This window comes from Salvelinus alpinus, chromosome 11, assembly GCF_045679555.1.
Source record: "Salvelinus alpinus chromosome 11, SLU_Salpinus.1, whole genome shotgun sequence".
In the NCBI taxonomy this organism is placed as follows: domain Eukaryota; kingdom Metazoa; phylum Chordata; class Actinopteri; order Salmoniformes; family Salmonidae; genus Salvelinus; species Salvelinus alpinus.
The window spans coordinates 8,609,032-8,625,099 of NC_092096.1; the positions used below are offsets into that span (position 1 = coordinate 8,609,032).

The following is a 16,068-nucleotide window of genomic DNA, read 5'->3' on the forward strand; positions in this document are numbered from 1 at the left end:
CAAATACCAGAGCTGACAAGGTGACAAATCTGTCTCTGTGCCCTTGAGCAAGGCACCTAATTTGCTCCAAGGGCACCGTACTACTATGACTGACCCTGTAAAACAACCCATTTCACTGCACATATCTGGTGTGTGTGACAATAAAAGCATTTTTTTTGGGGGGGGGGTTTAAATGGCCTAAAGCTGCTTCCCAACTCACAGGTGACATCTGCTGCCAGATCCACCCCAACTTCTGTTAAAACACAGTTCAGCACCTCAATCCAATCCCTGATGTACCTGCACTTATGTCAATGATCAATTTCTGCATCTCATCTCTTTTACGACTTCGTGATATTGTGTTCCATATTCCCTTAAGGATATCAGAGTATTCAGGCTGCAATGTGGCCACCATCTCAATGATAAGACAGGCAATGAGCTGAAACAGATGTGGGTTTTTCATGGCAACATTGGTGAATCTTGACAACATTTGAACATTGTTTGTCTCCACCAAGTAGAACAATATGTTTTCTAGAATGGTCCTGAGAGGGATTGCATATTCAATCACACTCTGAGTTTCATGAGTTCCCTTACATTTGTAAGAAAAGCCACCAGTATGCATGGCAATCACCTGGCAACCATATACTGGGATGCCATTAATTACTTGACAATGACTGGGATTTATAACCGGAGACCCAGAGGCTCCATTAAAGCAGAAGGTGTTATAGGTCAGCACATCCAGTTTGCCCTGTATTATCTGCTCATAAAACTCTTTGTCCAACTCATTACCCAAAATGCTTTCTTTGATTATCATGATGGAGCTGGTTTTCTCCTAAATGTTTGATCTCAGCTGCATTTCTTTGTTCCACCTCTATTATGGTCGTGGAGTCCATCTTTTTAATCCCTCCATCTGGATGGCCAACGATGTAGATCCCACCTGTCTGAGGGACTGGGCCATACTTCTGAAGGAGACCTGGAGGAAACTTCTTGCCTTTTAATGGGGTACTCAGCTCCAGTATGGCATAGTCAACCTGACGCCCCCACCTATCAACTCCATATTGGAGGGCAACCACTTCTGGTTTAACATTTACCTTCCACTGACCTGATCCAAGTGCGTTGTCAAAATTAAACGTGACAGTTGTGGGAACCAACAGTGTCTTTCCCTGAAGTACACCTTTATCCTTGAACAAATGACCATTTGTCAGGATGAGGTTATCGAACAGCAGGAAACCTGTTCCTTCGATCAATTCGTGTTCGACTTTACAGACTGAGGTGGTCACTTCTGCCAGCTCTATTAACCTGTACACTTCAGTAAAACTCTCCGGTTTCTTACCAAATTCCTCCCTCATCAACTCTATCACTTCAGACTCAGATTTCTCCTGTGGATACCTACTCTTCATGTGATCTAGTAAACCTTTAAACTGGTCGCATAAGATCTGCTGAATTTCCCTCGAATCTGGCATGGGAATGTATTTTTGTTTCTTATTTGCCTGTCGCTTCTGTGTCATATTTCCCACTGAGGGCCCCTCCTCTGATGTTGAACTTGGGTTGGACTGAGAGGGCCCCTCCTCTGATGTTGAACTTGGGTTGGACTGAGAGGGTTGTGTGGTGTCACCCTCAGATTTGAATCTTGTGTCAGAAATCTTTGATTTTGTGGTGCCAAGCACCTTTCTGTTTGTCGGTTCCTTTAGAATAATTTGAAATCTGCGATCTTCTAGCTTGTTTACTACAGTGGACATAGTAATATTTGTTTGTTTTTGGGGTTCCTCACAAAGTGTACATGTTTTTTCAAACACTATGTCTGAGAAGCGCCCATCTGCTTCCAGAGCTGACTTGACTGTATCCCCAGATTTTGCATAGATACACAGAGGGCTAAAATTCTTACGTTTTTGGTGTTTAAGTATCTCCTTGCTTGTGATATTTTTCCCACCTGTTACCTCAACACAGGAAGTGACAAATGTGGATTTTTGCTGTTGCTCTTTTCCCTGTGCAAGTTCTTTTCCCTGTTCAAGTTCCCTTTTCCCATCTATGGCCGGTGTTTTAGTTTTAGGGAAAGTGTATATAACGAGGGTCTCATCTTTCTTAATTAAGCAACATGGAAAGTGCTCCACTATGGCCCCTTTTTCATTCACAATGACAACTTCTCTCCCCTTCACCTTTTTCATTAGTTTACAGAAGATCTAATTTCTTTTGAGAACTTCTATTATGTTGCCAGGTTCGGTACAGGTGATTTCCCCTTTATATATCAGGGCTGTGTCTCCGCTAGAAAAGGAGAATCGGTGACAGTGTTCTTCCTGTGGAGGAATTTATAAAGAATGTTACTAATCTTTATAAATATTATGTTTGTCTGGTTAAATTATAATAAATTGTGCCCCATAACATATTCCGAGGATTCTTAGGCATGTTAAAGCTTATCAAAACCAGTTAGTCATTATCAATATACTAAACAAATACTTCATGATGGATTAGAAATGTGTTATTAACATTATACTGACCTTGTTATTATGAGGTTCAGACATTTTCATCTTTTTGTTATTTGAAGCCATTTGATCTGACGATGGATCGCTCTGACGATGGATCGCTCTGACGATGGACCGCTCTGGCGATGGACCGCTCTGGCGATGGACCGCTCTGGCGATGGATCGCTCTGGCGATGGATCGCTCTGGCGATGGATCACTCTGGCGATGGATCACTCTGACGATGGATCACTCTGACGATGGATCACTCTGACGATGGATCACGCTGGCGATGGATCACCCTGGCGATGGATCACTCTGACGATGGATCATTGACGATGGATCACTCTGACGATGGATCACTCTGACGATGGATCACTCTGACGATGGATCACTCTGGCGATGGATCACTCTGGCGATGGATCACTCTGGCGATGGATCACTCTGACGATGGATCACTATGGCGATGGATCACTCTGACGATGGATCATTGACGATGGATCACTCTGACGATGGATCACTCTGACGATGGATCACTCTGACGATGGATCACTCTGGCGATGGATCACTCTGACGATGGATCACTATGGCGATGGATCACTCTGACGATGGATCACTATGGCGATGGATCACTCTGACGATGGATCACTCTGGCGATGGATCACTATGGCGATGGATCACTCTGACGATGGATCGCGCTGGCGATGGATCACTATGGCGATGGATCACTCTGACGATGGATCACTGGAACTGAAGAATAAACAGGAGTTTGACGTTCTAAGTAAAGACAGAAAATGATTATGCTGTAGATACACAATAACAGGCCTATTACATCCTGCCATATTTATAATATTAGTAATCCTGAACAACAACACAATACCAACAACAGTCCTATTACATCCTGCCATATTTATAATATTAGTAATCCTGAACAACAACACAAGACCAACAACAGGCCTATTACATCCTGCCATATTTATAATATTAGTAATCCTGAACAACAACACAATACCAAAAACAGGCCTATTACATCCTGCCATATTTATAATATTAGTAATCCTGAACAACAACACAAGACCAACAACAGGCATATTACATCCTGCCATATTTATAATATTAGTTATCCTGTCACGCCCTGGCCTTAGTATTCTTTGTTTTCTTAATTATTTTAGTTAGGTCAGGGTGTGACATGGGGAATGTATGTGTTTTTTGTAGTGTCTAGGGTGGTTGTAGGTTTAGGGGGTTTATTAGAGTAGTTGGGTTTATGTTTAGTATAGTAGTCTAGCTGTGTCTATGTTTGAGTGTAGGTATCTAGGAAAGTCTATGGTTGCCTGAATTGGGTCTCAATTAGAGACAGCTGGTTATTGTTGTCTCTGATTGGGAGCCATATTTAAGGCAACCATAGGCTTTAGCTGTTTTGTGGGGAATTGTCTATGTCGAAGTGTTTTTTGTGTCAGCACTTGTATTTGTATAGCTTCACGGTCGTCTGTTCTGTTTGTTGTTTTGTTTTTTCCTTCTTTAAATAAAAGAAGATGTACTTTCCACGCGCTGCGCCTTGGTTCTCTCTCACTTTGACGATCGTGACAGAATTCCCCACCAATGCGGGATCAAGCAGCGTGAAAAGCGGCAACAGGAGCAGCGCAAGGAGGAATGGCAATGGGAGCGTAATCTGGACTACACAACGTGGGAGGAGATCGACAGGTGGGCGATCGACCCAGGGCGAGTGCCGGAGCCCGCCTGGGATTCTCTGGCGCAGTGCGAGGAGGGATACCGGCGAATGGAGGCAGCACGACGGCGCGGTACGAAGCCTGTGAGTCAGCCCCAAAAATTTCTTGGGGAGGGGGCTTAGAGGTAGTGGGCCGAGGGCAGGTAGGAGACCTGTGCCCACTTCACAGGCTAACCGTGGAGAGCGGGAGTACTGGCGAACACCGTGTTACGCAGTAGAGCTCACGGTGTCTCCTGTACGTGTTCATAGCCCGGTGCGGGTTATTCCACCTCCCCGCACTGGTAGGGCTAGATTGGGCATTGAGCCAGGTGCTATGATGCCGGCTCAACGCGTCTGGTCTCCAGTGCGTCTCCTCGGGCCGGCATACATGGCACCAGCCTTACGAATGGTGTCCCCGGTTCGCCTACATAGCCCGGTGCGGGTTATTCCACCTCCCCGCACTGGTCGGGCGACGGGGAGCATTCAACCAGGTAAGGTTGGGCAGGCTCGGTGTTCAAGGGAACCAGTACGCCTGCACGGTCCGGTATTTCCGGCGCCACCTCCCCGCCCCAGTCCAGTTCCACCAGTGCCTACACCACGCAACAGGCTTCCAGTGTGTCTCCAGAGCCCTGTTCCTCCTCCACGCACTCGTCCTATGGTGCGTGTCCCCAGTCCGGTACCACCAGTGCCGGCCCCACGCACTAGGCCAAATGTGCGTCCCCAGGGTCCAGTATGCCCTGTTCCTTCTCCCCGCACTAGCCTGAAGGTGCGTGTCCTTAGCCCGGTGCCTCCAGTTCCGGCACCACGCACCAGGCCTACAGTGCGCCTCATCCGGCCAGAGCCATCCGTCTCCCCAGCGCCATCTGAGCCATCCGTCTCCCCAGCGCCATCTGATCCATCCGTCTCCCCAGCGCCATCTGAGCCATCCGTCTCCCCAGCGCCATCTGAGCCACCCGTCTCCCCAGCGCCATCTGAGCCATCCGTCTGCCCAGTGCCGTCTGAGCCATCCGTCTGTCCAGAGCCATTAGAGCCGCCCGTCTGTCCCGAGCCGTCAGAGCCGTTAGTCAGTCAGGAGCCGCTAGAGCCATTCGTCAGTCAGGATCTGCCAGAGCCGCCAACCAGACAGGATCTGCCAGAGCCGCCAACCAGACAGGATCTGCCAGAGCCGCCAACCAGACAGGATCTGCCAGAGCCGCCAACCAGACAGGATCTGCCAGAGCCGCCAACCAGACAGGATCTGCCAGAGCCGCCAGCCAGCCATGAGCATCCAGATCCGTCAGCCAGCCATGAGCGTCCAGATCCGTCAGCCAGCCATGAGCAGCCAGATCCGTCAGCCAGCAATTATCCCGGTGCTGCCCCTTAGTCCGGTGCTGCCCCTTAGTCCGGTGCTGCCCCTTAGTCCGGTGCTGCCCCTTAATCCAGTGGGGTTAATGTGGAGGGTGGTCATTTGGAGGAGGCTACGTAAGCGGGTAGTGACTATGGTGGGGTGGGGACCACGACCAGTGCCGGAGCCGCCGCCGTGGACGGACGCCCACCCAGACCCTCCCCTAGACTATGTGCTGGTGCGCCCGGAGTTCGCACCTTAAGGGGGGGGTTATGTCACGCCCTGGCATTAGTATTCTTTGTTTTCTTTATTATTTTAGTTAGGTCAGGGTGTGACATGGGGAATGTATGTGTTTTTTGTAGTGTCTAGGGTGGTTGTAAGGTTTAGGGGGTTTATTAGAGTAGTTGGGTTTATGTTTAGTATAGTAGTCTAGCTGTGTCTATGTTTGAGTGTAGGTATCTAGGAAAGTCTATGGTTGCCTGAATTGGGTCTCAATTAGAGACAGCTGGTTATTGTTGTCTCTGATTGGGAGCCATATTTAAGGCAACCATAGGCTTTAGTTGTTTGTGGGGAATTGTCTATGTCGAAGTGTTTTTTGTGTCAGCACTTATGTTTGTATAGCTTCACGGTCGTCTGTTCTGTTTGTTGTTTTGTTTTTTCCTTCTTGAAATAAAAAGAAGATGTACTTTCCACGCGCTGCGCCTTGGTCCTCTCTCAGTCCCTTTGACGATCGTGACATATCCTGAACAACAGCAGGTTTCAACATTAATTCATGGACTCAACTAACAGCCCCCCCCCAACAGGATTCAACATTAATTCATGGACTCAACTAACAGCCCCCCCCCCCCCCCAACAGGATTCAACAATCATTCATGGACTTAACTTAAATCCCCCCCACCAACAGGATTCAACATGAATTCATGGACTTAACTTAAATCCCCCCCACCAACAGGATTCAACATGAATTCATGGACTCAACTAAACAAAGTTTGCAGTTCGAACAAAAAGAAACATGACACCAAATCAATTATAACATGCGTTCTCACCTCACAATTTTTCACTTGTCATGATTGGTCCAAAGTGATTTGAATGGGGACCACAGTTTGTATTCTCTCTTCCTCTTTGTTTTGGAACATTTAATCAAACCCACTTTTATCCCTGAACCTGTTTCATATTATCATGGTTATATTATCGCGTCCGAATAGAGCTACTGACTCTTCTGTCTCACCATTCACTCCACCCTGACTACATTGCACCAAACGAAGAGTATCACACACCGGGAATCTTCCCCCTCAACTGGTTCTCCTTCACATTTACAGCTCCCCCGGTAATCACTCCTTAAAATGGCGCTCTGTTCCTAAGAGCAAATCAAACAACCGATCTTGTCCCGAGTTGCGTGATATTGAGCGCCAGCTCCCTCCAAGGCGGAGGAAGTACACATCACAAGCCCACTACAGATTACCTTCACGGACTCAACTCATTTTACACCCACACTGAAACTACAAATGAACCCGCCAAAATACAAATGGACCCGCCAAAAAGGCCAGGATCTACTCTCCAAAAATGTCCCTCCTACTGGCCCAGATTCTTCTTTAACATGTCCGTTTATGTGAGGCTCAGGTTCCCGAGGTCTTCACTACACCTTCCACTTCACGTAACTCGTCCTCACTCACTTCCATTTCACTTCCAGCCCTCGACATTGTGTTTCTACTTGACACCAGTCTCTTCCCCACTTTCACAAGAACTAGCCTACAGTCCGGAAAACTAAGCCTTGTTCTACTCGGTTATATTAACCGGTACACACTTCACAACTCGTATACAGACTCTTCTACATTTAGCCAACCTCGTCCAATTACTATTATGTGACATTGTGTGTTTATACATAGTACCAACCTGTAAAACAGGAGACAAGATGCGGCAGGATAACGTTTGCGTCTGTCCCGTTAGGCTTCTCTCAGAAGAATGAGGAAGTTACAGCAGTTCGTTCATAGAAGTGACCAGATGTGAAGACACAACGTACCATTTGCCTCCTACTACTGGCAACAATAGGTATAAATGCATTTCAATAGGAAACCACTGGGAGGACTCAAGTTATACCCGGAATGAATCAGAAATTAAAATATTCCTCTTAAATAAAAGAAACACACACGTGACCATAGATTTTACCTGTGTCACAAACGCAATTGATGTCTTCCCTTTGATTCATTGTTCTGTACAGTGTCGACTACTCTTCACTGATAAACTGTGTTCTGTACAGTGTAGACTACTCTTCACTGATAAACTGTGTTCTGTACAGTGTAGACTACTCTTCACTGATAAACTGTGTTCTGTACAGTGTAGACTACTCTTCACTGATAAACTGTGTTCTGTACAGTGTAGGCTACTCTTCACTGATAAACTGTTCTGTACAGTGTAGGCTACTCTTCACTGATAAACTGTGTTCTGTACAGTGTAGGCTACTCTTCACTGATAAACTGTGTTCTGTACAGTGTAGGCTACTCTTCACTGATAAACTGTGTTCTGTACAGTGTAGGCTACTCTTCACTGATAAACTGTGTTCTGTACAGTGTAGGCTACTCTTCACTGATAAACTGTGTTCTGTACAGTGTAGGCTACTCTTCACTGATAAACTGTGTTCTGTACAGTGTAGGCTACTCTTCACTGATAAACTGTGTTCTGTACAGTGTAGACTACTCTTCACTGATAAACTGTGTCCTGTACAGTGTAGACTACTCTTCACTGATAAACTGTGTTCTGTACAGTGTAGACTACTCTTCACTGATAAACTGTGTCCTGTACAGTGTAGACTACTCTTCACTGATAAACTGTGTTCTGTACAGTGTAGACTACTCTCCACTGATAAACTGTGTTCTGTACAGTGTAGACTACTCTTCACTGATAAACTGTGTTCTGTACAGTGTAGACTACTCTTCACTGATAAACTGTGTTCTGTACAGTGTAGGCTACTCTTCACTGATAAACTGTGTTCTGTACAGTGTAGGCTACTCTTCACTGATAAACTGTGTTCTGTACAGTGTAGACTACTCTTCACTGATAAACTGTGTTCTGTACAGTGTAGGCTACTCTTCACTGATAAATTGTGTTCTGTACAGTGTAGACTACTCTTCACTGATAAACTGTGTTCTGTGCAGTGTAGGCTACTCTTCACTGATAAACTGTGTTCTGTACAGTGTAGACTACTCTTCACTGATAAACTGTGTTCTGTACAGTGTAGGCTACCCTTCACTGATAAACTGTGTTCTGTACAGTGTAGACTACTCTTCACTGATAAACTGTGTTCTGTATAGTGTAGGCTACTCTTCACTGATAAACTGTGTTCTGTACAGTGTAGACTACTCTTCACTGATAAACTGTGTTCTGTACAGTGTAGACTACTCTTCACTGATAAACTGTGTTCTGTATAGTGTAGGCTACTCTTCACTGATAAACTGTGTTCTGTACAGTGTAGACTACTCTTCACTGATAAACTGTGTTCTGTACAGTGTAGGCTACTCTTCACTGATAAATTGTGTTCTGTACAGTGTAGACTACTCTTCACTGATAAACTGTGTTCTGTGCAGTGTAGGCTACTCTTCACTGATAAACTGTGTTCTGTACAGTGTAGACTACTCTTCACTGATAAACTGTGTTCTGTACAGTGTAGACTACTCTTCACTGATAAACTGTGTTCTGTACAGTGTAGGCTACTCTTCACTGATAAACTGTGTTCTGTACAGTGTAGACTACTCTTCACTGATAAACTGTGTTCTGTACAGTGTAGGCTACTCTTCACTGATAAACTGTGTTCTGTACAGTGTAGGCTACTCTTCACTGATAAACTGTGTTCTGTACAGTGTAGGCTACTCTTCACTGATAAACTGTGTTCTGTACAGTGTAGGCTACTCTTCACTGATAAACTGTGTTCTGTACAGTGTAGGCTACTCTTCACTGATAAACTGTGTTCTGTACAGTGTAGGCTACTCTTCACTGATAAACTGTGTTCTGTACAGTGTAGACTACTCTTCACTGATAAACTGTGTTCTGTACAGTGTAGGCTACTCTTCACTGATAAACTGTGTTCTGTACAGTGTAGGCTACTCTTCACTGATAAACTGTGTTCTGTACAGTGTAGACTACTCTTCACTGATAAACTGTGTTCTGTACAGTGTAGGCTACTCTTCACTGATAAACTGTGTTCTGTACAGTATAGACTACTCTTCACTGATAAACTGTGTTCTGTTGGGGATTTAAAAATAATTTTTTATCTTTATTTATCTAGGCAAGTGTTGGTTCCGTTTTTCTGTGCTCCGTTTTATTTACTTAACAAATAAGGAACACTCAAAATGTGCACTTATAAATCATTACAATTTTAATCAAAATACAGCTGTAGACAGAAGTCAAAGATCAAACATCACATACACAACTAGTGTCTCTCCTGAGTTCTGCCCTATAAGAAAAGTCCAAGTTGCTTTAATCATGCTTGTAGTCAGCCCCCTGTGATGTCACTGCATACGTCATTACCTGCTACTCCTCAGACCAAACCCATGCATACACAGCTATACAAACTTGCAAGAGATAAAATAGTTCCAGTGTTTTCTAAGTCCTCAGCAGTAAATGTCCACTACCCCAAGTGGATTTCTAGAGGTATGTCTGACTAGCTTCTTATCTCTTCTACTCCCCTGCAGGGCTCTATGTTTATCTTTGAAGTGCTTTCTCACAGACCCCATACAATAATTTCACACATTTCTCAGATCATTTCTTTATAAGAGGTAGAGACTTAGAAAAGACTGTGGAACAATTTTAAAACCTTATAATGAATATATATATAGTTAATCTGTAGTCTAGGACCTTATAAATCTATTAATACAACATAAGCATAAACAAATATTATAATACATGAAACATTTGGTGCGGCCCCTATCATGACCCCAATTTGACCCCATCATTCCCCCCTTTGAGACTCACCCAGAGTCTCACACCATCAACCATAATATTCTCCTCTGATATCAAACAGATTTGTCAATCCCCCGGATCCATTTGATCCCAGGGATGGCCTGCTAAAGGAAAAAAACACTCCTGAGGTTCCTGGAATGCTGGTAGTGGTGGGTTGAGTCTGTCTATACTCCCATTCTTCCTTCTTCCTTCTACCACATGAAGTAAGTTTGCTCCCTTCTTGTGACCACCCCAAGTCCCCAAATGTTCAACAGTCTTTTGAGCCAAGCACGTTATTATACAGAAAGCAACAGCAAAGCACAGTAGTCCTACCAGAAGTGGAACAATCATGGCATCCAGGAACATCATTACCTTACCCATCATGTGAAAATACACCCTTAAACCAGTGTCCAATTTGGTCAAAGATAGTGTTGTCAGCTTTTACCAGAGTACAACCTAATTTATCCAGGTCATTAATAATAGCTGTCATGTTGTCAGAGGAGTCAGGAAGCAACATGACACAGTAATCTTAATCGTCTCTTCCAAAGGACCTGTAGCCCCCTCTGTCTTTAGCCAATATGTGCCATTTCATCTCTGGTCACTACTGCCTTCAAATTCTGCACATCTAGTGACAACTGAGTAAAACCCTGTACGGTCAAATTAGTAAGGGCCTGCATGGAGTATGTCCACTTGTTAATCCCCTTACCCTTTACTACAACTCCTGCACCTGGACAGATTACCAGGGCTGCCATCTCTACCTGAGACAGCACATGTCCAGAAGATTCATTATTTTGAGCCACTGCTCTTTTATCTCTGTCATTCGATCTGAAACTAATTTGTAAAGAACTGTTCAACAGCTCAGAAGCAGGTAATGTTGCTGCTATCAGTTCAGTTTCCCCCAGATAACAACACCCTTTCCATCCCCTGGGGAGGAACATGTAGCCATTACCCCAACAGATCCAGAGATGATCTGGAGGTGTCTCCATGCCTTTGCCTATGTTTGACATATTTACCCTAGTTATCAATTGTTGCCCATCCAGTACATCAAAACTACTGGTATCCGTTTTTAGGCCTGTGTAAGACAGGCAAATAGTGGTGTTCCCTACATCCACATTCCCTGAGTTGCAGATACAAACAGGGGGAGTTATGGTGAGTTTTCATCCTGTCAACACAACATCTCCTTTATCATTTAGGGGCTTTACACTACCAGTCAGATACTCTCCCCATTGTACTTCTGGAGGTCCTCTGCATTTAATCAGCTGAGAAATGTTACCTGGTTGTACGCTAAGAACCTTCTTCCACCTTGGCCATTTAGTCTCAATGGGCCCACCCTCCTTAAATTCTTTACCTGCATCTGAACTATTACCTGTTGTCCTATTGGATAATCCACCTTCCCATGTTGCTTCCTTCCCCCTAGTGACCAACATCAGAATAGTATAATTGCTGTTTCTTTGTTGAACCCTGTTATTGTTCCTTTGCATAAAATGGAGTAATTAACATCCAAAATCATTCTTTCCCATTGGTACTGCCTGGGTTCCCTACAGAAAGGCTGTGGAGGTGGGTTTCTGGAAATTGTTACCCGTGTGCCAGATGTGTTCCCCTTCCCCTGTAATCCTATGTATGTCACTGCTTTCATCCATTTATTATTCTCCACATCCCCGTCCACAAAGGGAACGAGTAGGATTTGGAGAGCAATAAATACCCTGCACGTGTGTTTACATGGTTGCGATTTTCTTGTTTCACAACCATAGTGTGTGTGTATGATGGTGTCCTCGACATCTGATGACTCTTCAAGTTCTGTGGCTGAACCCTCTGTTGGTTCTTCTGGCCTTTGGTCTCGGCCCTCTGGCTATGGTCTTCCCCGTTTCTCCTCTGGCCCCTCCTCATCGGTGTCCTCCAAGCAGGACGGTTGCCAACCTGGGAGAAGCCTGCAATGGGAGAGATGGTGCCAATCGAACCTTTCTGCTACCCGGATTGCAGTTGGTGTTGCCATGGTCACCTGGAAGGGTCCCATCCATCTTGGCTGGTTCCATTTTCTTTTATGGACCTGTAGTTTCACTCAGTCTCCTACACAGATGGTTAGAGCATCTGGAGCCTCACCTGGGATCGGTTCTACTGCTTTCCTAGTGTGAGAGTGGAGAGATCTTACAACAGAGATTAGTTCCTTCATGTACTCAAGATGGTCACACTGAGCATAATTCAGGTCTATCTGTCGGTCTGTCATTGGTCTCACCCCTGGGGTGTTCATTGGTCGTCCTGTAAGTATTTCATAAGGTGTACACCCAATCCCTTTACTAATGCTACTCCTCATTTTCATAAGGACAAGAGGTAATCCCTCTACCCATGTCATTCCCGTGGAATGACATAGTTTGGCAAGGGAGCCTGGCAAGGGAGCCTTTCAGGGTCTGATTAGCCCTCTCAGTAACTCTGTTACTCTGTGGATGATAGATGGACACAAACTTCTGGTCAACACCCATCATTTTAGCCACCTGTGCAACCACATCTCCTGTGAAATGGGTGCCATTGTCGGCCGACAAAACTTCAGGGATCCGAAATCTAGGTATAATTTCCCTGACCAATAGCTTAGCAACTGTTTTTGCATCACAATTAGTAGTGGGGAATGCCTCCACCCACCTGGTGAACTTGTCAATCAACACCAAGCAGTACCTCTTTCTCTCTTTTCTCTCTGTCATATCAATGAAATCCATGGCCAAATGTGTAATGGGAAATGGCCTGGCTCTAATGGTGTTCCTGCCTGTATGTTAAAACAGAACACAAGTCTCACACCTGTAAATATGCTGTTTCACAAATTGAGTCAAGTTTGGGCAGAACCAGGAATCCAAAATTTGCCCATGTGCAAGGGAACAAATTTGTGAAACCATGTCAGATGGCAAACAGGGGTCCCACAGGCCATCTTTGTTTCTCAAACATCCTCTCTGAGCCCAGAGTTGGTGGTGGAGAGTGTCATGTGACTGATGTTTAATCAGATCCTCTAAGGGTGAGGCTGTAACCACAGACAGAGGCAGAGAGAAAACGTGACAGAGCGAAGCAGCGGTTTTAGAACCTGCATCCGCTAGTGCATTACCCTCACTCTCAAAGTCAGCTTTACCAGTGTGCCAATTTTAGAAATTTCTTGTAGTTTCAAGAATTCATAAAAGTGAAAGGAAGAAAATAATTAACAATCCAAATGCAATTTGACAGTATAATGTACTACCTTAACAATAGCTAGTTTCCTTGGTAACATAATAGCCTCCAACAAAGACTCAACATGTAATCTGTTCTTTATTGGAATACCAGCCACTGTGGTAAAACCTCTCTCTCTCCAAAACTCCACACCACGACAAACACCATAGCATATGCCGAGTCTGAGTAGATAGTCAAATCTAACCCTGTCCCTTTTTCACATGCTATAGAGAGAGCAAGGAGTTCAGCCTGTTGTGCAGAAACATAGTCTACCAGTGGTTGCTCAATGTACACTTTCTTGCCATAAGATGTAACACAATAGCCTGCATGTTTCTTACCTGTCACTTGATCTATGTATGCTGAATCGTCGACGCACAGCACCATGTCTGCGAAGTCCAGAGGAGTATCGTAGAGATCAGGCCTTGCCTTTGAATCAGCCGAGATTTGTTCAATGCAATTATGTTATTCTCCATCTTCAAGTGATGCTAGTAGCTGTGCAGGATTCACCACAGTACGTACACCTTTTGAGTTGTACATTAGGTTGGGTCAATAGGCATTCATATCCAGCTATTCTGGTCCCAGTCATGCAGGAGTTGTTGTTGCTTATGATTGCCAGAACAGAGTGGGATACCAAAAGTACATCCTTCCTTGAGACCTCTGGGTAAGCACTGCTGTAGCAAACCCATTATTTCCCCCCACAAATAGAAAAAATGGCACATCATAGTTTGGCAAACCCAGCGCTGGTGTAGATGCCAATGCTTGTTTGAGTCTGATGAATGCCTCTTCTGTTTCAGACGTCCAGCTGAGGACTCTTCTTCCTCCTCCTCCACACATTTCCCTCAGTGGTCGTGCAATAAGCGAGTAATCGCAGATCCATTGCCTACAGTATCCAGTACACCCCAGAAATGACACCATTTCTGAGACTTTCGTTGGCGTCGAGGTATTGAGGATAGCTTCAATCCTTTCTTTTGACAGTGCTTTGCACTGATGGGTAATGTTCAGTCCTATGAATAGAACCTCTTCTTTCCACAATTGTAGTTTAGTTTTCGAGACCTTGTGGACTTTCTCATACAGCCTCTTCAACAAGTAAAGAGTGTCCTCCTTACAGTGGTCCATGTCAGAGCTGCAAACCAACAGGTCGTCAACATATTGTATCAGCTGACACCCTTTGGGAAAAGCCAAGTCTGCCAGATCATTTTGTAGGACTCTGTTGAAGATCGAAGGGCTGCAAGCATAACCTTGTGGAAGACGATTGTAACTAATTTGGAGCCCCCTATAGGTGAATGCAAAGATCTCTTTGCTTTCCTCACTGAGTGGGACCGAAAAAAAGCTCCACTGAGGCCAACCACTGAAAATGCAGTAGAAGTTGTTGGTATGTTGCTCAAGACGATGGTGGGGTCTGGTACCATTGCCATCTCTTTGGTTAAAACTGCATTCAGAGGTCTGAAATCTTGAACCATTCTGTGGGTTTCCTTACAGGAAGAATGGGAGTGTTGTAGGGACTCACACATTCATACAAGACACCTCCTCTGGTTAGATTGTCTATCGTCAGGCCAATTCCCTCTTCTCCCTCTGGTGACATTGGGTATTGTTTTATTCTTGGACCTGAGCATCCATCCCTCAGTTGTATTTTCACAGGTGCAGCCGAAGCAATGAGACACACGTCATCATCACCTTGGCACCAAAGCCCCTCTGGTACTGCTGCCAGGGCTTCCTCTTCTTCTGGAGTTAAGGCCATGAGTCTTAGGGGGTACTCAGTGTAGATGGCCTCTGATTCATGGTAAATCATTTCAGACTGAGTTGGTATGCAAGTGTAGACATGGCCAACATCAATCATGTCATCAAACTCATTGGTGTAAATGTTGCACAGATCCTGTTTCAGGTCATCCCTTCTGTCCCAGTGAGATTTGGTCAGCCTCTTAACCATGTGTCCCAGGTCTTTAGCTGCATAGCCCTGATTTGTTCGTAAGCTGATGTGTGACACAACTTTCAGGTTTTCCTCGATACCAGGAAAAGGTTGATCTGTCCAATTCACACCTGATGGCTAGGCCTTCTATTCCCAGGTAACATGGTCCGAGAACAATGGAGGGGTTTGTGTGCTGCAATGTGTTCTTCCCATTCTTGCTTGTAATCGTCATCCTCTCCTCCTTTGTCATAGTTCAGGGTGCAGTGTATGACCTCAGGGTCAAAGTGTTCACGTCCACCAGGTTGTAACTATTCCCCCAATTGTTCTCAAGTTCAGAAGTCTGAGCTGGTAGAACACATCCTTTCCAGTTGTTTGAACATGGTCTTTTCCTGGGAGTAGAGGATATGCAGCCACTTCTCCACTTCTGTTCGTTAACAGGTTCCTTCGTTGCCATGGAAAGTATGCTGTCAGCTTTCCCTTTTCAAAACTGAGGGTCGCATTTAAGGCAGTCAATAGGTCACCTCATTATGGACTTTGGATTTGACAGAGGCCGGGCAGTTTCTGATGTAGTTAATGAACAGGTTC

At 44.9% G+C, this 16,068-nt stretch overlaps 2 protein-coding genes and 1 long non-coding RNA gene across 5 annotated transcripts in view; 1 reads left to right on the forward strand and 2 right to left on the reverse strand.

The window, feature by feature from the left end:
- LOC139533549 (beta-2-microglobulin-like) overlaps nucleotides 1–16,068 on the forward strand; it is a 296,734-nt gene that overhangs the window by 104,678 nt on the left and 175,988 nt on the right. The window lies entirely within an intron of this gene.
- Nucleotides 1–16,068, reverse strand: part of LOC139533552 (uncharacterized) — a 277,349-nt gene that overhangs the window by 81,229 nt on the left and 180,052 nt on the right. The window lies entirely within an intron of this gene.
- Nucleotides 625–4,006, reverse strand: LOC139533536 (serine protease FAM111A-like). The gene is made up of 2 exons (XM_071331657.1): nucleotides 2,472–4,006; nucleotides 625–2,270 (listed from the first exon to the last, which is right to left on the reverse strand). The coding sequence occupies exon 2, from the start codon at nucleotides 2,139–2,141 to the stop codon at nucleotides 762–764; it is 1,380 nt and encodes a 459-aa protein (XP_071187758.1). The 5' UTR covers nucleotides 2,142–2,270; nucleotides 2,472–4,006; the 3' UTR covers nucleotides 625–761.